At 34.3% G+C, this 26,180-nt stretch overlaps 1 protein-coding gene across 1 annotated transcript; it reads right to left on the bottom strand.

Annotated features, from left to right (window-relative positions):
- Positions 1 to 5,283: 5,283 nt before the first annotated feature.
- Positions 5,284 to 23,164, bottom strand: LOC140754175 (ecdysteroid-regulated 16 kDa protein). Its single transcript, XM_073089155.1, has 4 exons — positions 23,006 to 23,164; positions 9,475 to 9,588; positions 7,747 to 7,865; positions 5,284 to 5,879 (listed from the first exon to the last, which is right to left on the bottom strand). The coding sequence occupies exons 1-4, from the start codon at positions 23,070 to 23,072 to the stop codon at positions 5,739 to 5,741; spliced, it is 441 nt and encodes a 146-aa protein (XP_072945256.1). The 5' UTR covers positions 23,073 to 23,164; the 3' UTR covers positions 5,284 to 5,738.
- Positions 23,165 to 26,180: the final 3,016 nt, after the last annotated feature.

Genomic DNA, 26,180 nt, shown 5'->3' with positions numbered 1-26,180 from the left:
CAAATAACTGTAATCGTAAATTTGTACCTTTAACAATTTTAACGATAAAGTAGAATTAATATTTAATTAATAAAAGCTTTTTTTTCGTCACTGTGTACCTAAATTGGTCAAGTTTTCTTCAGAAACATACACAAAAACTCATATTAGTGTTCTGGTCTGTAATGAACCTTTATTTAAAATATAAGATTCATGTAGGATACAATAATTATTATTTACACTATTCCATAGGAACCGTCCATGTTATATGGGGCCTTATATATAGTGGTTCTTTCCAGGGTCTCTGGCTGGGCGGTTAGAGCTCCCATTCTTGCAGCCCGCAACTCCAGAAGTCCCCCTTTAGTCTCGTACGACAGGCAGGGGATACTGTAGCCCTGTTCTATCCCAAAATTTTAATCCAAGGTCTTTGTGTATACCACATCACCATCACTAATCCACGCATAACCACAACCATACCCCACGGCAGGACAAAATGTTGGCAAGCAGTGTGTCCAAAGTAGTTGCGATGTACCTAATCAGTATACCAAAATGTAGGCCAATTTGAATAAACTTACGCATTATTATATACGAAATTTGCACCCGTCCACGTTGTCGTGTATTTGTCTGAATAGACGTTATCTGAAATCACGTTTCTAACTTCGAACCTGACAGATTCCCGTATGATACATATAACACTTCTTTTACCTCCTTAGTAGAATTTCAAAAACATTCCTATGTACATATGCATCAATAAATACTTTATCAGCAAATTTCTAAAAGCTAATATTTAACACCAGTGGTCGACAACCCGACACCCACGGGTGGTGTGTGGCCCGCGACTTTCCCTTGTGGCCCGCGGGTCTGCGCGTTACTAATAATTGGCCAAGTGCAAGTTAAACCCGCACCTGGAGGGTTTTCCGTACAGCCAAAATTTTCATTTTTTCTAATTTAGTATTTAATATTGGAGCAGCCATTAAAGTACACAGTCTACCTTTAACGGTTCAAAAGTTAGTTGGAAAAATATCGAATAGCAGTTTGTGTTGTATGGGGACCCCTTTTTGGTTACAACTTTTTTTTATTTTTAGTATTTGTTGTTATACGATAACGCGCAATACATTCCCATGTTAAAAATATATGTTACGACGGCCCGTGGAATTTCACCCTTCACTAAACTTCTCTGCACTATGTTCTTTTTCCAGACACGCCAAAGGAAGTAACATCAATAACGGTTTTTAAAGAAGCTTTCTTTACTTATAGTTCCCTAATGGGGTTGATTGTTGAGTTGCTAAAAATGCTGAAACAGATGTGTAAACAGAAAGGCATAATGCATACACCCTTTTATACCCGTCTAAGGGTTGATCTAAAAAAAAACAGTGACTCAGATGCTTCATTGAGTCCAATGATAATTGTTCATAGTGGTTGCTTCCAAATTAACGGATTATAAAATAAAGTTCCATCCCCTATTAAACAACCTTAAGGGTTGATTTTCCAAAAACTGTGAAATAGGTGTCCTATTATTTTGAATCAGAAAGCTAAGTAACAATTTTCATAGACTTTTCTTAAAAAGCTGCGGACTTCTAAACGAAGTTTCCACCCCTATTTTACATTCTTAAGGGTAGATTTTCCATAAACGGTGTTAAAGAAGCTCTATTATTTTGAACCAGAATTGTATTTTTTTAAAGCTAAATATCTATTATTTTGAAGCTAAATGAAAAAAAAAATAAAGCTTTTACAATCCTTGTTTCCAAATTAACGGATTTTAAAATAAAGTTCTATTCCCTATTAATCGAACTTAAGGGTTTATTTTCCAAAAACTGTAAAATATGTGGTGTTCTATTATTTTCAATCAGAAAGCTGAATACCAATTTTCATAGACTTTGTTTCAAAATCTGCGGACTTCCCAACAAACTTTCAACCCCTATTTTACCCTCTTGAGGGTAGATTTTCCATAAATGGTGTTAAAAAAAGTCTATTATATCCAACAGGAAAGCCAAATGTAAATTTTTATAGTCCTTGCTTCCGAATTAACGGAGTTTGAAATAAAATTCCAACCCCCATTTAACGACCTTAAGGGATGATTTTCCAAAAACAATGAATATATTTTCTATTGAAAACCCAAATACCGATTTTCGTGCAACTTACATCAAAACTGGGGTACTTTCATACAAACTTACAACCTTTATTTAACCCAAATAAGGGTTGATTTTCCAAAAACGATAGAATTAAAGTTCTACTATATCTAACCGGTAAGGGAATGGCTAACTTTGATAGTGATGGCTTTCATACTGGCAAATTTTAAAATAAGTTGTCAACCCCTATTTTACCAACTTAAGGGTTTATTTTACAAAAATGGTGAAATAGGTATTTAATTATTTTCTATCGAAAACCCAAATACCGATTTTCGTACAGTTTACATTAAAACTGGGGGACTTTCATACAAACTTACAACCCCTATTTAACCCAAATAAGGGTTGATTTTCTAAAAAACTGTAGAATTGAAGTTCTACTATATCTTACTGGTAAGGCAATGGCTAACTTTCATAGTGATGGCCTACATACTGGCAAATTTAAAAATGAGCTGTCAACACCTATTTTACCAACTTAAGGGTTGGTTTTCCAAAAATGGTGAAATCGGTATTTAATTATTTTCTATCGAAAACCCAAATACCGATTTTCGTACAGTTTACATTAAAACTGGGGAACTTTCATACAAACTTACAACCCCTATTTAACCCAAATAAGGGTTGATTTTCCAAAAAACGGTAGAATTAAAGTTCTATTATATCTAACCAGTAAAGCAATGGCTAACTTTCATAGTGCTGTCTTTCAAATTGGCAAATATCAAAATAAGCTGTCAACCCTTATTTTACCAACTTAAGGGTTGATTTTCCAAAAATGGCGAAATATGTATTTAATTATTTTTTATCGGAAACCCAAATACCGATTTTCATAGAGTTTACATCAAAACTGGGGGAATTCCATACAAACTTACAACCCTTATTCAACCTACATAGGGGTTGATTTTCCAAAAACGGTACAACTAAAGTTCTATTATATCTAACCAGTAAAGCAATGGCTAACTTTCATAGTGCTGGCTTTCAAAATGGCAAAATTTAAAATAGGCTGTCAACCCTTATTTTGCCAACTTAAGGGTTGATTTTCCAAAAATGGCGAAATAGGTATTTAATTATTTTTAATCGAAAACCCAAATACCGATTTTCATAGAGTTTACATCAAAACTGGGGGAATTCCATACAAACTTACAACCCTTATTTAACCCACATAGGGGTTGATTTTCCAAAAAGGTAGAACTAAAGTTCTATTATATCTAACCAGTAAAGCAATGACTAACTTTCATAGTGCTGGCTTTCAAAATGGCAAAATTTAAAATAAGCTGTCAACCCCTATTTAACCACCTTTAGAGTTGATTATGGAAAAACCCTTAGATTAGATTTTTATTACCTTAAATCAGAAAGCTAAATACCAATTTTCATCCAGTTTGCTTTAAAACTGACGGACTTTCATATTAACTTTCAACCCCCATTTAACCCCCTTAACGGTGGAATATCAAAAAATCCGTTCTTAGTGCGCATCTACATTATAAAATGAAGCTATATTTCAAATTTCATGATTGTAGCTTCAGTAGTTTAGTCAAAACCTTGATTAATACGTTTTGAACGTGAGTATCTTTTCGCTTTTATATATATAGATTTATATTAAGATTACAAGATTGTATATAGTAAGTATATACTTGCCTTTTCAAAAGAAACTTCTGTCTCAGCACGTAGCTCTCTGTGTTGTTTTACAGCTTACGATACCGCAGTTTTGACCGGCTACGCGCGGTAGCTTAGTGTCATGAAATTGGAACCTACATTTAACGCACATTTATTACATAGTATAAGCACTTCGGTTCCGCGCACACAGAGGGACAGAGGCAGCTGAAAAACGATCCATGAATTCTATGCCTGATAAACTCATTGGAATGCGTTGTGGTGATACTTAGCAGTTCCCAGCTAACAAAGCACGAGGAAGGTGTGGGCAGTAATTCACCGCCACCACCACAGCCCACAAGGATTTGTGATTCTTGTTCGATAATCAAGTTATTATTTAATTTGATTAGAAGGAAGGCCCAATATCATTCAGTGGGTAGCTATTAAGTTTATAGTCAACTTAAATAAAGAAAGGACTTATTGTCAGTATGCTTGCATTTTCATATGGTGTTGGTAGTACATTAAAGGTGGCGAAGACTTAAGGCTGTGATAAACTAAGCTGTGTGCTGATAAGAAGGGTAATTGGATATTTAAGAGTAGCAACGAATCTGTAACTTCAAACCAAGTCAGTTTGAAATCCTCAGGCAACTTCCACGCTTGTTACTTTAATTACTTATATGTCTAAAAAATGTTCAAGGGTGCTTACAGAAATAAAAGAACCAATACCTCAATATTAACTTTTATTCTTATTGTACAAAACATAACCTAACTTTGGTGAACAACACGAAAACATGAAAATCTCAAAACGTGTCTTGTACGGCAAGATCTCCACGAGATTCATTAAAAGCAAACTTAGTGCGTGATAGTGTCACTTTATTAAAACATCATATAAAATACGTAATACCTCAAAATACATACACACTTAAGTAAAAATAACTGATTGAAGAGCCTCATACTATCAATTATACCCTACTTTTTTTAGTCTGCCTTAGACTAAAAATAATAATCTATTTTCAATTTGGTTGCGTGATTATTGTTGTGTAAGAGCTCGGAATATTTTTATAATGAAATGTTGTCGAACCTACATCCGATTCAACATAAAATATCACGTTACACGTGGTATTTGGTAGTTTGAACGAACGACAACAATATCAGGTGTCTACATCCATATTTAAATGCTACGAAAATAGAAATCGTGTTGAAAAGATATAAAGTAGAACAGATATAAAGGATATAGGTAGAAATAGTACTTTTTCCTTTTTAGACTCAGTCAAAGGTTGTTTTTATAGGCATAGGAATGAAAATAGACGTACTTTCTCCTAATAAGAATGAAGATGTAAATAATCAGAAGAAGAACATGTAAATAATCTTTACAACTTTCCAAAAAGTTAGTGGTGTCACTGCAATTAAATTAAAGTCAGAAGCTTTTTAATTATTAATGATACAGATTTTATGAGGCTCTTCATTCATTCGATATACCTACACACTCTTGCATTGTGATATAAGAGATTTTAAAAAATTGTTATATTTTTTTGTAAATATGCTCAGTTTGAGACAAGTCTCAAAAAGGGTCAATTCTTTTTGAAAACAATGCTGCAATGACGATTTTTTTTTATTTAGACGAATGCGTTCCTGGAATTTGGTAACGCACTGTGTGTTTCTTGATACATACCTATAATATCCTTGTGATGTTATTATTATTAGTATACCTATTTATTTTAAAGGCCAATATTGTTATTTTTGGGAATAACGCTGCTTAAAGTTAAAAATACCCATATATTAAAACTTACATGACACATTTATTACACCTATTGGATATGTTAATATTTTTTCTTTTCGTTTTTAATTTAATATGTTTTCATTATATTATTTTGAAATCTTTTCTTGGCTACACAATGCAGTTATTTTAATTGCGAGATGACTTATAGAAATTAAATTGTTGGAAAATTAAAGTTATGGAAAATCTTGTAAAGTTTAAGTAATATAAAGATTTGTCTTTTTTAGAATTTTATAAAAGTGTTTGACGGGTATATCCAAAATTTAGTAAGCTTTTCAGTTGATTTTCGCGGAGACCAGGATACAAGCGATGTCTTCGTCGTCTTCGTTTTTCAGTTCCCACTTAACGTCCACCTTAACCTTGGGGTATGATTTCAGGACTGGCAAAGTTGCTTTGTAGTGGAACTCTTGACCCGCCTGAAAAAATAATTAAATTATTTGCAGGTATAGCAGTTGTATCCTAATTTGAATTTTTCCTCACACATCGGAGGTTCACGCTTCGAGTTCCAGATACGCTTGACTTTCAGAAGTTTTGTGCGATTAGAAATAAACGATGGCATGCTTTAACGGCGAAGGACATTATTGAGAAGACTGGAAGTTTTAAAAATGTTCTGATCGGCTTATTAACATTACAAATCTGTTTTAACGTCTACAATAAATACAAAAAAAAAACCCTTCGACAAATACGTATTTTGAGAACATTGCGAAAAATACCCATGTAATATCAGTTACCTTATTTGTATTCTGCATTAAAATAATACTTGCAAATAATTATAATTTTTCAACAACCCAAATGGAAAATAAAAATAAGCAAGGTGACTTCGTTTATGAATACTAAAATAACATATATTCATATTTAAATTGCTAAAATATATAACTAAAAGGTGACTTTGATTTGAACTAAACTTCTAGAATTAATTTTAGTGAATATTATTCAAAGTCTACAAACAGCCTGAATATTTAAAACAAATGGCTTTTACTAACATTTATCTAATTATTACCTTCCTCGAAATCCAATGTACGATCAAAGTTAATTACCGCAGTTGTCCGAAATTCGTGGCAAAGTCAATAATTCTGCGTAAATGAAATCAAAGGTAATTCAATATCATCCCTTACAATTCACTAGCATATAATACTGTCAACTTGCGGTTATTACTGAAAAGCTTACAATTATGTTTTTATCAATTTATGTAGTAAGTAATACAAATTTTGTGAAAATCTTATTAATAAAATGACCTATTAGAAACAGTTTCCGACGCGTTCCAGCTTAGTCCTCAGGGGTAGGGGGGATCTGTGGCCGACCTCAGGTAGGAATATCTAATCCTATCTGGGGTTGATTACAGATGTCCATGGGCGGCAATAGCCACTTGCCATCAGGTGAACTGCATGCTCGTCTGCTACTCTTACATTATAAAAAAAAGTTAGCTTAATATGAAACCTATATGCTTGGGAATACTTCAAAAAGTTTGTATATGAAATCTATACATCCGTCTATCTATACGTATTTGGCCAGATAGATTATGGCATGACCCTTTTTTGGGAGGAGGTCCATGCCTGGCAGTGGGGCGGTATTGGTTCGATAATGAGATGGTGATATTTCTAATATGAATTGGTTTTTATTGCCACAAACTGCTTTACACTCTATCATATGTACCATTATGTACCTATGTACCTAGTATGTGCAAAATTATATTCGATGACGATTTCATATATGAAACAGCTGACTCTCAATACATATCAAAAGGAAATATTTCGCACATACAAAGAAATTTATGTAATAATAAGCGTTAACAGACATTTATAAATATCGGTACGTATCCTTTATGCTCCCTAACGAGACTGGAGGAACTTAAGATTCCCGGAAGCTCACAATAACCCCGTTTTATTGTACTTCCGTTACACAACAAGTATTATAAAGAACAATATTTCGTTATGGCGGTAAGTTAGGCCATTTGAAACCATTATAGCTTCACCAAGACATTTGGGTAAAGGCAATTTGTTTCTGAGTATTATGGAATATAAATCCCATTTTTTTCAATGTAAATATTTTTCTATATTTATAGCATCGGCGGATCTGTTTTCGCGTTTACATCGATGCTGATGATGGAGATTACGATGATGATGATAATGATGATTTTAATGACTTGCTTCGTTTGATCGCGGTGGAATGGCGCCTTTAGCTATTATATATCCTAGCCTAGCCAAGGATCGAACCCGGAAAACAGTGTGTCAGACCAGTGACCGCTCCGCCATGTGATAAATATTAAAAAAAAATGAAATTTACCTTCAATGGGCAGGTAAGTCCGTTGTTTTGACACGCGTCGGGTTCAGGAAGCGGGAAGGGCACTGGTAGACCCATGATGACGCCATGGACTTCAGTTGTTACACTCTTTACGTCTTTTGCTGGAATCAATAAAAAACAATGTTATAAAGCTAAGTGCTTAAGTCTTGAGGTAGAATAAAAAAGGTTTAAACATAGAATCAGTATGGTTCGACCGAAAGTTATCGGTAACAACAAAGGATTCAGGTAGGAATAGAACATCTGTTCTATATGGAGTTGAATGTTGAAGGTGGTAGACCCCTGTGTGGTTCGACTCCGGCGGCACCACCGCCACACCTATTTCTACCTAATAACAGCAGTGTTAGGCACTGCTGTGTTCCGTTTTGACGGGTGTGGTAAGGGAGACAGACTTTTACGAAGCCTTCCAGCTTAGTCCTCAGGGGTAGCGGCGCATCTGTGGCCGACCTCAGGTAGGAATATCTAATCCTATCTGGGGTTGTTTACAGATGTCCATGGGCGGCAGTAGCTACTTAACGGTGGACTGCATGCTCGTCTGCTACTCCTATATTATAAAAAAAATGTCGACGGACGGTGGTGACCATTTACTACTCGATGGACTGCATTCTCTTTTGCTATTTAAGTATTTATGTTTAAAGTAAAACAAAAAGTATTTTCAACTGAAGTTAAAGTGCTATGAAAGATATAACGGAATTGTCTTTTAAGGCAGGCTTCTTTTGCTTTTTCTTTTTCTTTTTTATAAATGTTTTGCAATTTCATCCCTGTTGCGTACATTATCTAAATATATATGTAACTCAAAGGTGACTGACTGACATAGTGATCTATCAACTCACAGCCCAAACCACTGGACGGATCGGGCTGAAATTTGGCATACAGGTAGATGTTATGACGTAGGCATCCGCTAAGAAAGGATTTTGATCAATTCTACCCCCAAGGGGATAAAATATTAGATGCATATATTACTTCATAACGCGAGCGAAGCCGCGGGCAAAAGCTCGTTGTTTACATTTTGACAATATCGGGTCGAAATGAAGCCAGATGAAAGCCCAGGAAAATGCTGCATGCAAATTGGATTATTCGGCCAATCAATGCGCATTGTACAGGTGAATTCAAGCCACTGTCGGTGGGAAACAATACGGATATAAATAGTCACAAATATTTTTTTAAAACAACAATGAACTGTATACGATATTGAGTTTAAATCTAAAATGTAGGGTGATTGAACTCTTGTTTTGGGTGGCTGTGATAAATATTTCGTAACCCGATAAGAGTTTGTTTTGATGAAATCCGGAGAAAATATCGATATGGTTTTCAAAATTATTTAGCTAAAGTATTAGTATAATGTAAGCACCAAAGGGAGGTGGGGTCATTGATTTACTTATTTTGGGTGACATGAGGGCCATATATCTGTATGGTGGTTACTTCTACGTACATTCTAATTTCTGATTCTGTTTGCGAGGAGGGGAGAGGAGTTTTGGTTTACTTTTATTTACTGCATGGACTGAAGACTTACAAGGGACAGTGGCAATTTAGTCTTCAGAAGATGTTGCGAATGTGATGAGGTTGCGAATGATCATAGGCAACAGCATTCTACCAATTTCATAACAAAGTCTTGGCTGAAGCCTCTATCTCTTCTTCAAGGGGAGCAGACTCCACCGTACTAGGCCGATGTGAATTGGTAGAGTTCAAAGTCAGTTGAGGAATTATACTTACAAGGAATAAAATCGATGTTCATGGTAGCATTGGTGTTTCGTTTAAGTATGCATTCTTTGGCCTCCGGCGCGCACCCCCCGACATCCACCTTCTGCACGGCACCCAACTTTGATCCTGGAATTAAAAAAAATGTTTAGGTATAGGTTACATATACATAAAATATGTAATTTAAAAAGTTTTGTAGTTATTAAAGGGTCAAAAGATTTTTGGAATATAAGAGTAGGAGACGAGCAGTGCACTTGATGGTAAGTAGCTACTGCCGCCGATGGACATCTGTAATAAACCCCAGATTACATTTGATTCCTATCTGAGATCGCCCTATAATGCGCAGTACCCCTGAGGACTGAGCTGGAATACCTCAGATAGGTATGTCTCTCTTACCACACCCTTTCAATCAAAACACAGCAGTACTTAACACTGCTGTTATTAGGCAGAAATAGGTGTGGCAGTGGTGCCGCCGGAGTTGATCGTTCTAGCGAAAGAGAGTTCTACCAACTTCCATGGGTCAAAAGTACCTCTAAAAGTTTGGTGTGTTATAATATGTGCACTACTATGTGCACAGTTATTTTTCGAAAACTTGACTGCCACGCTGCCGCGTGACAAGATTCCTTTTAGTCGCAAAACGTCACGTGAGTCTCATTCCGACGTCTCGCCGTCCCGTGTCCGATGACTGTCGTAATTAATCTTTGAGACCTGAATCACTATTCACCACTTCAAACCACATATGCGTCGTGTCTGAAAACAACAGTTTTAAGCGCTGCTGTGTTCCCCTTTGAACGATGTACAGGGAGATACTACTAATCTTATCTAGGGTTAATTCGGATATCCATGGGCGGCAATGGCCATTTAACATCAGTTGGACTGCACGATCAATATATATTAAAATACATAGATGTGTGTATAGATTAAAATTCCTTTTCCTTAGTCGCGTCACGTCACGTGACTCTCATTGCGACGTCTCGCCGTCCCGTATCCGATGTCGTAATTAGTCTTTGAGACCTGAATCACCATTCACCACTTTAAACCATACGATATGCGTCGTGTTGTAAATGAAATAAGAGTCGTTGTCGTGTGCACTGCGATTATAGGGTTACCAACAATGCTATCAAGTGTATGTATGCTATCAAGTAAATGGACGCATAAACAGTTCCGTATTTTTTCGAAGATTTCCCCCTGATTTTAAAAGGGGCAAAATGCGCAAAAAATAAAGTTTTCCTATAACAATTAATAAAACGAATTTAAAAGTTAATAAAAAACTGAATACGTTTGTTCTTATAAGACTTTTTTCACAAAATACTATCTTGAAGCGTATCTGCTATATTCTATAGATTATCTTGAAAACATAGAATGCTTGAAAAATGTAATAAAACCATTTCGCAATAAAAATTGACAGCCCTAATCGTAAGTTTTTTAAACAGTACCTACTGAATGGAGCGTTTGTTAGGAAGCGGGTGTGGATTGCTTGTTGCCTGTTGTTCTTCAGCTCGGATGCATACTATTGGAGGCCATTTTTAAAGGTAGTATGCAGGTGTAGAGGCGAACTGTGGGCTTGAATGATTTTTGTTTCGGCCGTTTGTGCAAGCTTTTGTGCCTTTCTTTTTAAATCAAAAGGAATTATCCATGTTATGTTCTTTACACGTAAAATATCGTGAAAAAATGTGTACATGGATATATTCAGTTCTTTATACGTTTTTATTTATTTTAATAACAAGAAACAGTTATTTTTAGGGTTCTATACCCAAAAGGTAAAATAGGGCCCTAGTACTAAGCTTTCGAAATAAATTATCACTTGCTTAAACGGTGAAGGAAAACATCGTAAGGAAACCAGCAAACCTGAGATATAAAAAAAATGTTTTTAAATGTATGTGAAGTTTACCGATTTGCACTTGGCTAGCACGGTGGAGTATGGTCTAATCCTTCTCATTCTGAGAGGATCCCGTGCCGTGCCGTGTTGATGATGATGACTAAGCTTTCGTTGTCTATCCGTCTGTCGTTCACAAGGCTCTATATCTTTAACAATAATAGATGGACACTTGAAATGTTTAAAGAATATTTTTACATGACCGCTTAACAACAGTTAATAAAAACAAAAATAAAGGGGCATACAAGAAGCCGATATTTTAAGGTTTTATTATTTATCTGTTGATCTGATTGTAATAAGTACATTAAAAAAATGTTTGGACAGAACCCTCTCTGCGTGCGTTCGACTCCCACTTATTCGTATGTTTTTATTTCAATTTTCCAAAACAGCTATGGCTTAGTATTTCCACGACCCTTGTGGTATATAAATGCTTAGACCTCGTTTCTTCATAAATGTGATTATATTCCTACGAGAGCCTTTCATTTTTCTAACAAGATTAAATTAAAGATTACCTTCTCTTGTCTCGGTTCAAGTCAAAAAGAGATTTATTATCTTCTTATTTATATTGTATTTCGTTTTTATATATATTTTTTCTGGTTATTTATTCTTGTCATTCTTACGTTTTCGAGGTTTTTTTATTGTTTAACCTAACGATAAGCTGGCGTGCTGCCTGATGGAAAGTAGTCAACGCCGCCTATGGACATTTGCAACACCAGAGTCGCCAATGCATCGCCGGCTTTGTATGAGAGCTCTTTTTGCACCTTTTTTAAAAGCTCCATGTTTTAATCATTATATCATATATTGCATTGCACGTGAATCTTAGCAAACTACCTTTGACTGGTTTAGTAGAAATAATCCGGTTAAAAATCGGGTTTCCGTGCAATGTTCAACCAATTATGTTCAAGGATTTTGTTTTTTACACAAAAATTTTAAGCGTAACAAATTCTATTAAAGTGTGACGTACAGATTTAACGCGTAAATTTTCTAGTATCGTATCTATAATTGGAGTAAGATTTATTTTCTTTTATATAATATTGAAATAGCAGGCGGGCATGCTATCCTGATGGTATGCGGTTTTTTTAAAGTAGAACCATTTGTGGTTCAACACCGGTGACACCGCCAAATCTATTTCTGCCTTATAATAACAGTGTTAAGCGCTGCTGTGTTCTGGTTTGATGGGTGTGGTAAGGGAGAGATACTTTTCCGAGGTGTTCCAGCTTAGCTCGCAGGGGTAGCAACGTATCTGTGGCCTCACGTAGGATAGGAATAAATCATCCTATCTGTGGTTGATTACAAATGTCCGTGGGCGGTAGTGGGCACTTACCATCAGGTGAACTGCATGCCTACTGTTTGCTACTCTTATATTATGTTAAGTGTGTTTGACTTATAACTTTATCTCGCTCCACAATTCAATAATCCATAAATTAATTGGCTATATGGGTCTTGTCTGCGACTCCTATATTATAAAAAAACCTCTCAAAGCGGAATACAGCAACGCAAAACTGTTGTTATTAGGCCGAAATAGGTGTGGCATTGGTGTCTTCGGAGTTGAACCTACCACCTTCAAATATTGTAATATCAAGCCAGCGTACCTTAGACGGCACGTTAAGCGGTCGGTTCCGGTAGTTATTATTGAGTCATGAAACCTTCTCGGAGGTGTTAGCGGAAACAAAATATCCGATATGAGTTGTCCACTAGCCTGTACATCCTCCAAGTCCGTACATCCTCATTGGAGCAGTGGGAAGTTCCTCAGTTCCTTCTCAGCAGTGGGGCGTAAATAAAGTTACAAAAATTCAAAAAGTGTTTGTTAATAAATAGTACATTCGACAATTGTATGTAAAAAAAGTTTTTTTGTAACAGCAAGCGTTTTTAAAAATTGCTACACGTGAATTTTTATTTACTCATCCAATGAGTAATTTGTGGTATTATGTACTCTATCGAGTTAGTTACTTTATCTTACTGATAGCAATGTCAGGCATTACTTTCCGGAAACGAATGTTGTAAAGTTTTATTTTCATTGCCTTTATTTATAGAGACAGACTCTCAACATTTTGGTTTCAATTTTTTTTTATTTTTAGTTTCTGATCAAAAAACCGTCCATCTGCCACACTCAAGTCTGTATATGTATATGTAAATGAGCTTAAAAGGAGAAAACCTCGCGAAACCTTTCGTGTAGTATTCAGTACTGTGTGTGTTACAGGAATTTGGTAACGCACTTTATACTTCTTGATATTTTATACCCTTTAACAGTTTTTTTTAGTTTTTTAATAGGTTTTGAAAATCAAATCATTTTTTCAAATAAAATATATAATAATGCGGTAAACAACTAACAATTCATTTAGGTACTTAAAATCAGCCATCAATAACATATAATGTCTAGATGACTGTAGATCTACTACCTACTCTATAATTATACATATAGTTTCCATTCGTAGTTGCAAGGACATCTAGATAGACAGCTCGTATCTGTTTTAACTAAAGTAAGCACTAGTGTAACTAATACATATTTATATTACGAGTCTCCAGACAAAGCATAATTACTTAAACTAAACAATATCTCATTACTTCCAATGCTAATTACTGAGAACCATTAAATTAATCTGTTTTCACGAAACCTTTAGTTTACTTATTTCTTACCGTTTACGTTTATTTCCATTAATAACATATAATTTGACTGTTTAATATATTTAAGTCCATTGCTGTTAGTACTTCATATTTTTATAATTATATAAAAGTAGCTGACAAGCATGCAGTCCACCTGATGGTAAGTGGCTACTGCCGCCCATGGACATCTGTAATCAACCCCAGATAGGATTAGATATTCCTACCTGAGGTCGGCCACAGATGCGCTGCTACCCCTGAGGACTAACCTGGAACGCCTCGGAAAAGTATGTCTCCCTTACCACACCCTTCAAAACGGAATAAAGCAGCGCTCAACACTGCTCTTATTAGGCACAAATAGGTGTTGGGATAATTATTGGGATTTAGGCCATAGTTCACCACGATGGAAAAAGCAGTGAAACTCGCCCCTCGATCGAGGGGTCCCAGGTTCAAATTCCAGGAACTTCAGGATTATCAAAGTTATGTTCGTATTATAAATAAATTCTCACTTGCTGTTACAGTAAAGGAAAACATCGTGAGGAAACCCGAGAGATCTTAAAAGAAGCACTCAAAGGTAAAGGTGTATTTATTTATAGGTGTTTGAAAAATCTATGAATTAATTCAGAATAACTATGTTTTTATAAAAATAACTCACATCAACAGTTTGTAAAAATGAAAAAAGTTCTAAAAATATTTCTTGTCATTTAAAAATGTTGTGTAACATATATTTTTATTGAGTTATTAAATAGTAATAACCGATTGTTATAATCACGTAATGTTTATCTAAAAATAATGACCATTTAGATAGTAACATTTGGTTGATTTTAAATTGGCTAATTTAGGCAGTGACCAATCACTGGACATGATTATCTAATGTAATGTTACATAAATTACTCGTATGTGTCATTACGTTTTTAAATTCCTAGTTAAATATTATTTTACAATTGCATATTATATATGCTACGTTGTTACTGGTACAGTTATGATAATTGGGTTTCAAATGAGCTTCGAATTATATTTTGCTGATTAATGTTTCTATTTATGGATCTATTTAGTTGTTTGGGAGTTTAGCCTCATGATTGTTATTTCTCTATATTATAACAAAGTGCTTGGTGGTAGAACCCTTTGTGGTTCGACTCCGGCGGCACCACCGCCACACCTATTTCAACCTCATAACAGCAGTGTTAGGAGCTGCTGTGTTCCGGTTTGAAGGGTGTGGTAAGGGAGACAGACTTCCAAGGCGTTCCAGCTTAGTCCTCAGGGGTAGCGGCGCATCTGTGGCCGACCTCAGGTAGGAATATCTAATCCTATCTGGGGTTGATTACAGCAGTAGCCACTTACCATCAGGTGGACTGCATGCTCGTCTGCTACTCCTATAATATAAAAAATAATAACAACAAATATGACCTACCATTAAGTAGACTGCATACTCGCTTGCTACGTTAATCTTTTACTGATGAAATGAGATTGTCACCTTTTGTTTTCTACCTTATATTATTTATATGTTTTGTTTGTTATGTTGTAACAATATTCGAGTAGTTAATTGTATCAGGCGTTACTTTGCGGAAATCCATGCTATTAAGTTAAGATTAAAACTACTTCGCAACAATCCGCTACAAATATGTATGATGGTATATATATTTTTTTTATACTGCATACTGCATACATATGCATACTGCATGGTTTAAAATATATACCATCATACATATTTGTAGCGGATTGTTGCGAAGTAGTTTTAATCTTAACTTAATAATATTCGAGTATTTGTAGTGCGGTCTTGCGCGTTGGCGTTGTTGCTTTTTACGCGTAATACATATATGTATAGACCGTATGTAGTACCTACCATGTAGGTTAGGTTATTAATCACGCAATAAGTACATAGATATATATTGCGCGCTTTTTATTAAGAATTTCTTAATTATTTATAATGAACATTATTTTCATTAACCTTTTGTTAAACATTCAATAGCTTTCCGAGCGAAATATAAATCAGGTTCGCCTATCACCCCACATGTTGCCATTGGTGATAACTGACCTCGAGTTCGTTGACCCTAAATATTTATGTGATAACATTAATATTATAATTAATATTGTTATCGATAAGTTTACTTTCATAGTAGTAATTAGTGCTTTATTTTATTATGTAAATAATTTCTTTACATTCGCAATTATAAACCAATTTTATGATAGAATGAAAAATATGTTACACATTACCATTACGACAGTTCTTTATCGCCATTATTAATAAATAATCTATCCACCTTTAAAGATTGAAATTTGACAATATTTAAGAAATTGTTCAAAGTCAATCTTTGTTAAGTTCCACAACCATTGGATAGAATAAATAATTATGTCGATCGTTGGTAAGCAAAACATTAGATAGATTCATTATTAATAACAGACGTAGATACCTATGTTCATAATTCATTTATAACTGATTCATTTGTAACATAATCTGTGACAAATAGATTACGAAGCGTGATGATTTATTCCATTCTAGACACGTTTGTGAAGTAGATATCATGTTGATAACTAAATGTAGATATAATACGTTATTCAGTGGTTAGGGTTGTCAACTTTTTTCGGATGCATGTAATTTTTTATTTATATAGATAAGAAATACCTTTTCTAATGTAATTTATAAATCTTATTATTTATTTACTTAGTTTGATGAAAACATCATTCTTGAATCATTCAATTTTATTACCTACATAAATAACTAACACACAAATAACTATTAGATTGAAAATTGTAATAACAAAAAATGTAGTACTTAAGTACTTATATATTTTTCACAGGATATAGTACGAAAACCCGAGTATTATCTTACAGCGTGTATATAAAATTATGTATACTTAATCTTAAATTTTCGTGTATTGCCATAGAACAATGAACACACAAATCACATTGACAAACAAGCATGCTTTATTGCACACCACCTGAGGACTAAGTTGGTCCAACTTATATCCTCGGATAAGTGTCTCTACTTTACCACATAATTTATAGGATTACTTTGTAATGACGATTACTTAACGCACAACTATTTATTATGTTATCTAGGCAATTTATACTCTGTTATTTATGTAATTATCTACTGCCCTATAACTGCTACTGTGTTAGTTTGAAGGATAGAGTCAGGCACGTGGAAATATATGACGCGTACCGACTTACGCCACAGTATAAATATTTTTTATATACTAACGGTTATAATTATAACTTGATTATACTTGATTATACTGATTATACTTGATTAAGTATAGCAAAAAATGTAATGCGAATTAATAATAAATAAGACTAACTAATATTTGGCTACAAAATATTGAAATTTGACAACCCTGATATTGACAAATCATTAAATTTCCATTTTTGGTAATCAATAATACAGCTATGTTAATAATAAAAATCGAACGATTGGCTCATGAGAGGGGAACTGTTTCCCGAGACAGAAGGCTTCATGCTCGCTATACAGGATCAGATAATTGCCACTAAAAATTATAGGAAATTTATCATTAAAGACACCAATCAACCCTCAGACTTATGCAGACATTGTAATTCAGCTCCAGAAACTATACAACATATTACCGGTGCCTGTAAATCCCTAGTACAATCTGATTACAAACATCGTCACGACCAAGTAGCTGCAATAGTTCACCAACATTTAGCGCATAGGTATAATTTCATTCTTAAAAAGAATCCATATTATAAGTATAAACCAGCCACAATATTAGAAAATCAAACTTGCAAAATTTACTGGGACCGGACCATAATAACCGACAAAACCATTCACTTTAATAGGCCTGATATAACTTTGCACGATAAGAAAAGTAACATTGTTTACATCATTGACATAGCCATCCCTAACAGCCATAATATACAGTCCACAATTTCAGAAAAGCTTACAAAATATCAAGACCTAGCCATTGAATTAAAAACCCAATGGAAAGCGCGCATTGTTCATATCGTTCCTATAGTTTTATCGTCCACTGGTATAATACCCAAAACCCTCACACAAAGCCTCAATATCCTCCAAATGCCAACACATTCACATCACTTGTTACAGAAAGCTACCATCCTCAACACCTGCCGCATAACACGCAAATTCCTTACGTCATCATCTATTTCTTCAACCTATTCTATTTAATGTGTCATGCTTGACTTAGGTCCGCATGCCATATACTTTACCCCTTCAAAAGAGGGAGATAAATAACATATAAAAATAATAATAATAATAATATATATATAAATAATAATAATAACTGGGGCTAGTTTATGATCTTATCCTACTTTTATCCGACTGCCACGGGTAAGCTAAAAAAAACATAATATTATAATGTTTTTTTAATGATATAGGAGTAGCAGATGATCATGCAGTTCACCTGGTAAGTGGCTACTCCGCCCATGTATATAATCAACCTCTGATAGGATGAGATATTCCTACTTGAGGTCGGCCACGGACGCGCCGCCACTCCTAATGACTAAGCTGGAACTATTTGGAAAAGTATGTTTTTCTTACCACACCCATCAAACCAGAACACAGCAGCGCTTAACACCGCTGTTATTAGGTAGAAATTGGTGTGGCGGTGGTGCGCGGGAGTCGAATCACAAAACCTTATCATCACAAGCGAATCACACCACTCTAATTCTCCATGCGGTAGTATTGCCATTATTTTCTGGTAGGTCTACATAGAGCTGGTTACAGACGTCCAAGAGCGGCAGTGACCTTATGCCTTCAGCTTTTGATCTATAAGATTTTATTTATAAACCCCCACTACGCCACGATTGTCAAAGACACAAGCAACAACAAAGTTAGCAAATATTATGTACTCGTGTGTAACGAGCCGTATTCTTCTGAAAAATACGCCTCTTTAAATCAAAGAATTGCTGGTCTTATTTACGTACTATTTTTTGGAGTATACATGTTTTAAACTTTTCGAAGGAAAGAGGTTATCTAAAATATTTACTTCTGTCGGGTAAGCTTGCTAGTTTTAGAGGTTGATACAGCTTATGTTGTGATCCAATGAATTACTTACTATTTATCCTCGTTATTAATAATTAATCTTAACTTTTGCCTAGTACATTTTGACGAAATTTGACAATTCTGTGAGGCAAAGGATGAACATTGGTAGGCAGAAATTGATTAACATGGATTATTAAACAAATAATAAGTAATAGAGTAATAAATAAAATTAGAGAAAATTTGAGCACCAAAATAAAAACGATATATTCTTAAACTTTTTTTCCCCACTAATATTGCATTTTTTAATTATGTGATATTAAAACAATACTTTTTAACGAAATCTGAAATTTGAGATCGGCAAGATTAATGAAAAACAGTTTAATTTAATAACACACTCTACAGATATCGTTACCGTACAATTATCTTTGTAAAGGCTGTAAACATAAACCGAATCTAATCGTTAAAATGTTTTAATTGATTAAAATTTGTATATTTACCATAATAACGCGATAAATTGCTTATCGTGGTATATCTACAGATTTTTTTGCAGATCTCATTCACGTGTTTATATCTAGATAAAAAGTACAAAAATGAGACTTATATATGCTGTTCTAAGACTTATAAAGAGGTGTAGTACATACTTAATTCTGCTTTATAACAGTAAATACTGTTTGGGAGTTGAAACATGTGATTCGGTTTTTTAAGACATTATTTTTTGACTGAGAACTAAGAAAAAAGTTTTTGTATTAGCACTCGGTCAAAAAATAATGTTAGTTTGGTCAACAATTTAACAGTGGAAACTTTTAGCCATTAATGTGCGTATAATTTTGTTATCAAAAAATCTATGCGTTATTAAAATCTTCGACGTTTTTCCGTGTACAATAATTAACATACGATATAGGGATGAGAAAAATAGACAGAAATGCTTATAAGTTGGAAACAAAAAGCTTAGTAGTTATTTTCGTTTTTAACAAAAGCGATATCGACTCAACATATCTAATCCTATTGGTTTTTTTTTATTCTTTTTGTTTTAAAGCTTCCGAGGCATGTAAAACATATAGAATAAGCATTGATATGTGCTATTTTATAAATTAATCATATTTACGAATGTGATTCGAGTTGCCCCCTTTGTAATCCATCCCATACTTTATAATCTAATATTCTATGTTATTACATATTAACGTCCTTTATAATCTGCAAAGGCAATAAAGTATATGAGGGTACTCTACCTATTGTCCTTATATTATCCTTGAATACTCGATGTAAGGATATATTTTATTGTTCACAAAAAATAACAATAGTCTTCTATTGTTATTGTATCATTCTTTTGTTTATTTACCTACTAACATAGAATGTTAACATGGGGTCAATGTTCTTCGACAATATAACAATATTATTCATAACCGCTAAAATAGCAACATACACCAATAACACTTTATTCTCAGATTATTTACTTTTAAGCTATTGCATGGCTTTTATCGCGGGCTTTGAGCGCGGCGACCGAATCGAGAAATTCCGTAACGAAAATAAGTAACACCTTTCAACAACTCGGTTGCCTGGAGACTTGATATCCAACTATCAAGTCTCCAGGCAACCGAGTTGTTGACTGTCAATAGAAAAATATGGATATAATTGAATAAAGTATTATTTTACATTCCTTATTATTTTATTTGATATTGGCGACGAGATGTCGAATGAACTAAAAAACAATAAGGAAATACGAGCCACATTACGTGGGTTAATGAAACGAACCGAAAATTACATTTCGGGAATAGAAAAAATTAACATTGAAGAAATAAATATACGACTGAATTCTTTACAAGAAAATTTGAACAAATTCTACGCGATTCAAGAAAAAATTGAATGGCTTACAGAAGAAACAAATTTAGAAGAGGAAATAAAATACAGGTACGAGTTTGAAGAAATATATACAAAGCTAAAATTTAAATTTTTGAATGTACAAAAAGAAAATAATCGGCTAATACCTGAATGTTCTTTTATATCAGCAAGAGCGGAAGTTTATTTGATAAACTGTTAACTGTCAAGGCACGCTTGAGACGTACACCTAATACAAAAGGGTTATCACCTTATCAGTTAATGTTCGGCAGAGAGGTAAGAACCTATATGCATGCCTTATTTAAGAAATCCGCCCCACTATCCAGATTACATTACAATGCACCGCCAACGCAGGAGTTCGGACAAGGTGATAAGGTACAAGTCCGCAGTTACACCAACCCAAGAGTTAAATGGGAGTTCGGAGTCGTCATCCGAAGATTAGGTAGACTCCATTATGAAGTCAGAACTGAAAATGGCATACTGGTGCGCCGTCACCTTGACCAAATGCTGCCGGCGCCCCTGGTGGTGTAAGTGAAAATAGCGGTGGAGGACTGTTGGATATCAAGTCTCCAGGCAACCGAGTTGTTGACTGTCAATAGAAAAATATGGATATAATTGAATAAAGTATTATTTTACATTCCTTATTATTTTATTTGATAACCTTAATTCGTCAACTTGAACACAGATGGCAGTAATACACATTTTTTTTATAATCCGTGCAGAAATCTTAAAATTGCGTGAAGTATATTTTATATTCCCATTATAAAATTCAAAATTATATTACCATTTTATCCAAATAATACGTTTTATCAACATAAGCTATGTTGAATTCTGGATTGATAAAATAACGTAAAAGAGTGTTTGTTATTTTTAAACGTACAATTACAACTGACAGACTTGACAGCACAAAATCAAAACGCCATTATGATTTATGGTACAAATAATTTGTGTACAAAGTGTTTTAAATATGAATAAACAAAGTGCATTTATTAATGAAAAATGCGATGTACCTGTAACATTCGGCCAAATGTCACAGGCACATCGCATTGATCCATTTATATTGCTGGTTGTTAATACTTTATGTCACTTATTAAATACTTTTCTATTTTATATTTTAGAATGTTCAGTCTTGCTTGGAGTTATGAAATGTCAGCTGATATTTGCAATGTCTTATATAATGGAGATATGATAAAATAGTGGATAAAGATGTATTAATGTAAATGTTGATGATTATGGAAGAATATATTGTATTTCTGGAATTCCTTCTGAGCGACTTCATAGCATAAAAAATGCTATGCAATAGCTTTACCGCGGCAGTCTCCGAGTGCCACACGTATTTTTTTTTATTACATGTACTAAATAATACTCTTTTTGTTTAAAATCGTGGCAGCCCTATATATGGTTTAAAGCAGCGGTTAACAATTGGCACTTGTTGGACTAATTTTAAGGAAATACTTGCGACCAACAAGGAACCGTAAATAGGTTGCAGTTAAAATAGTTCGCCCAACATTGGTATCACGTTGGCCAATGTTTGTTCCGATTGTTATTATTTGTGCGAATGCATGACCGTATAAAAACGTAATTACGCCGCAAATAGTACATTACAATACGAGGACGAAAAATTTTTTTCTGACAAGTGTGAGTTTGCAGGCCGAGCCGCAGGCGAGGACTGCAATCACACGAGTCAGAAAAACATTTTTCGTCCGCGTGTTGTATAAAATTTTATATTACGGGGTCGGAAATGGGGGTTTTGCGCACGCGAAGCGTGCGTAAAACGTCCATTTACGCACGCCGTGATATAAACAATATTGAAATTGGGGAGAATTAATTATTTTTTGACTCACTGAATAATATGATAATGCCCACAATTAAATATATAATTGCGTTTTTTTAAGCTTAATTTGAGTAATTTCACAGAGATTTTTTGAACAATGAAATGAAAAGGACGACAACATAAAATGACAATTATTCTAACTAAATCTAAACGCAAATGATAGTTACATATGGTAATCGAATACTTGCAATATCAGACGTTTTATTTGCAAGGGCAAATGCTACCTTTTGGCTGTAAAAACCATTGTTCAAGTAGGAAGCCATAAGTATGAATAAAAAAGATCTAATTAAGTACTTGATTTACGCCGATATCTGCTTACAAAGTCAGTCAATTTGCTAACAATATGCATCTTAATTGTCTGTTTATGCTAATGCGTCCATTTTGTTATTGCACGGTTAGGTTATTTCTTATCTAGTGTGTAGAAAAAAAATATGATAAATACCACAATCCGTGTAAAACTTTGCTTGAGCACTGGCCAGGAGCACGGCAACGGTAATGTAAAACAACATTTTGTTTTGTTTTTTCGTTCGCGCGCTAACGTGTGTACGACTCGCGCGGCGGAGGCGGACTGACCGGCGGATGGGCTGCGTATGCGACCTCTAAGTTCTTTATAATGCGCCCGCGCAGGTCAAAGAGTATCACATCCGCAGACAGTATAGATATTGTTATTGTCATATACAGCTATTTGTGTAAAACTTGCTCAAGTCTGTAGTCTGTCAATCTGAAAATTATAAAGGTTAAATTAAGTGGACATAGTTACATTATTCATCATAATTAACATGAACTCATTATTGTCTTTGGGTTGCAAGGTTTGCGTATGAGTCTCCAATCAGACGAGGATTTAACTCATACTCCACTTGGCTAACTACGATTGATGAAGGAATACACAGAATACTAGACAGCCTGTGTCGGATGTTTCAAAACCACCATAAGAATTTAGACAAGGCTTATCGGCTATCATCCAATAATAACAATGGGGACTAAAGCATAAGTATAGTTGAGAAACTTTTCTCAACTATACTTATGCTTACCTTTCTTGTTTTTTGTCGACCAACCGACTTTATTTAACCGCTGTTGAAAAAAATACCTTAATAATTATTTTTAATTATTATTTTTCACTTTCTAGTGAAGTCAATCGTTTCAGTAAATCTAAAGCATTTTTTTTATTAATAATATTTTTTTTTTATTACCCGACTGTCAAGGAAGGGTTATGTTTTTCGCGCGTATCTTGTATGTTTGTCTTTCTTTATTTGATCCGATCTAACAAACGGCTGGATGAATTTCAACAGTTAAGGTGTCATTATATTTGTCTCAATGGCCCGAGTGTCCTTAGATAGGTATTAGTAAAAAAAAATCAAAATGGCGGATTTTTGGCGCGAAATAGTAACACATTTAAAAAAAAAAGTTAACCGAACCTATCGAGTAGGGTATCAAATGAAAGGAAATTAAACGGAGATTATAAAAACATATTTGTATATGTATAAAACAGCAAGGTGACTGACTGACTGACTAACTAAATGACTTTTTCATTTTTCAGAAATCAACGTAAAGCCTAAACCAAGGACCTTACAGTTCTGAAATTTTGCACATAGGTTCACTATATAGCGTGAATAAGTACTAAGAAAGGCCTTTTGGAAATTCTACCCTTGAGAGGGTAAAATAGGCGAAAAGAGTTTTTTTGAAATCCTTTAATTTTGAAACAACTACTATAAAATATTGTATTTGGCTTTCTGGATAGGAATAAGGACGCACTTATGTATCCCCCTGCGAAAAATCAACCCCGTAGGGGGTAAAATAAGGGTTAAAAGTTCATTTGAACAATCGTCAATTTTGAAGCAAACATTATGAAATTTTGTATTAGGCTTGTTGGATAAAAATAATGAAATTCTAGCTATAATGAGGTAAAATAATGACCGAAACTTTGATTTACTGATGTTATATATTTTATAGGCAAAAAATAAATTTTATTTCAAATTTCATTTCATTTCATTTCGTTTTAAAAAAAGTTTTAACCAAACCTATCGAGTAGGTTGTCAAAATAAAGGAATTTAAGAGGAGATTACACATACATTATATAATATATCTTATATATAAAATTCTCGTGTTAGTTACCGTACTCCTCTGAAACGGCTTCACCGATTTTCATCAAATTTTATATACATATTCAATAGGTCTGTGAATTAGCCACTATCTATTTTTTACCCCTGAGTGATAAGGGTTGTTCACCCTTAACATTTTTTATTTATATCGCAACACAACGTAAGCTGGGTCAGCTAGTACATATATACTCGTATATACACATCGAGATGACATTCTGACTAAAGGAATGAGTTGCTGTGCCAGAGATCAACGCAAAGGGAAACCGCTGAACTTAAGCGTGCTGCAATTTTACACATAGGTTCTTTATATAGCGTAAATGAGCGAGGATAAAATAGGATAATATCTTTTGTTTTTGAAGCAGACACCTACTACGAAACTTTGTATTTGGCTTTCTGGATAAAAATAATGAAATGCCTATTTCACAGCTTTTGGAAATTCTACTTCAGCCTTTTTGGTGCAGTCGGGTTTTTGATTTTTTTAATTAATTACTTGTTATAACTATGAAATATATTTACACAGCTAGTCTTTATTTACATAATCTGTGCCCCACCGGAAGTTCGCTGTACAAATGGCGCGATGTTTCAGGAAAATCGAACGGACCTATTGCGAATACATAATATAACGCCGACTATTACTAATAGTACACAAAGGAGTATTTTCATTAATCATTTGGATCACGGGTCGAGTTTAGTCATCATAATTATACAAAGGTAAGTATAATAACAATTTAGTAGTCTTTAAACGAAGAAGGTTAAACTGTCAAACCTTCTTCGTTTAATAAGGTACTTAAATACTTTTGATAAGAAGCAAGTGTGGTTGGATTATTTCGGAAAAGAAAATATTTTTTTCGATTTCGTTTTTATCCTTTATCGAAATAGTAAGTGTGTATTAAAAGTTAATTATCACTTGCTTAAATGGTGAAGGATAAAACGAGGAAACACACACCTTAGTTTTTAAAAAAATCGTAAGAATAAGTGAAGTTTACAATAATACGCTTGGCCAGTTCGGTGACCTTAACCTCTCATTGAGAGGACTGTACCCAGCAGGGAGACAGTAATGTTGACAACATATCTTAGAAAGATCTAAAGTGGGGCATATTTTATATAGATACTATGTCGATAGCCTGGTGGATTAGCCGCTTACATAATACTATAACCTATATTATTCCCAAAATTATTACAAATCCAACAACACCTCATACATTTAAATCCGGCATATGCTTAAAAAACATTACCTTTCCCAGTAAAACTAAAATATATATCCATTACTTATCGCTAAATTAAACGTAAACACAATTAAGGGTTGTTTGTCACGCGATGTCACGATGAAACAATTCCGGCCTTCCTCTTTATCTTCCAACGAGCCGTGTGAAGAAAATGTGAGATAGTGTGAGCGGTCACCAATTCGAAGAAGTGACAACGTGGGTTGACACGCGACCGCGGACGCGACGGGCGCAAGGCATAAGCGAAAGCGGCTTCGTCAAAAATAGATAACGCTTAGTGATTCGACTCCGGTGG

This window comes from Epargyreus clarus, unplaced genomic scaffold (assembly GCF_041222505.1).
Source record: "Epargyreus clarus isolate Ecla_fem2 unplaced genomic scaffold, WU_Ecla_fem_2.2 ptg000001l, whole genome shotgun sequence".
NCBI lineage: Eukaryota > Metazoa > Arthropoda > Insecta > Lepidoptera > Hesperiidae > Epargyreus > Epargyreus clarus.
Note: the sequence above shows the minus strand (reverse complement) of the source record. Positions and strands in the feature narration are given on the sequence as shown.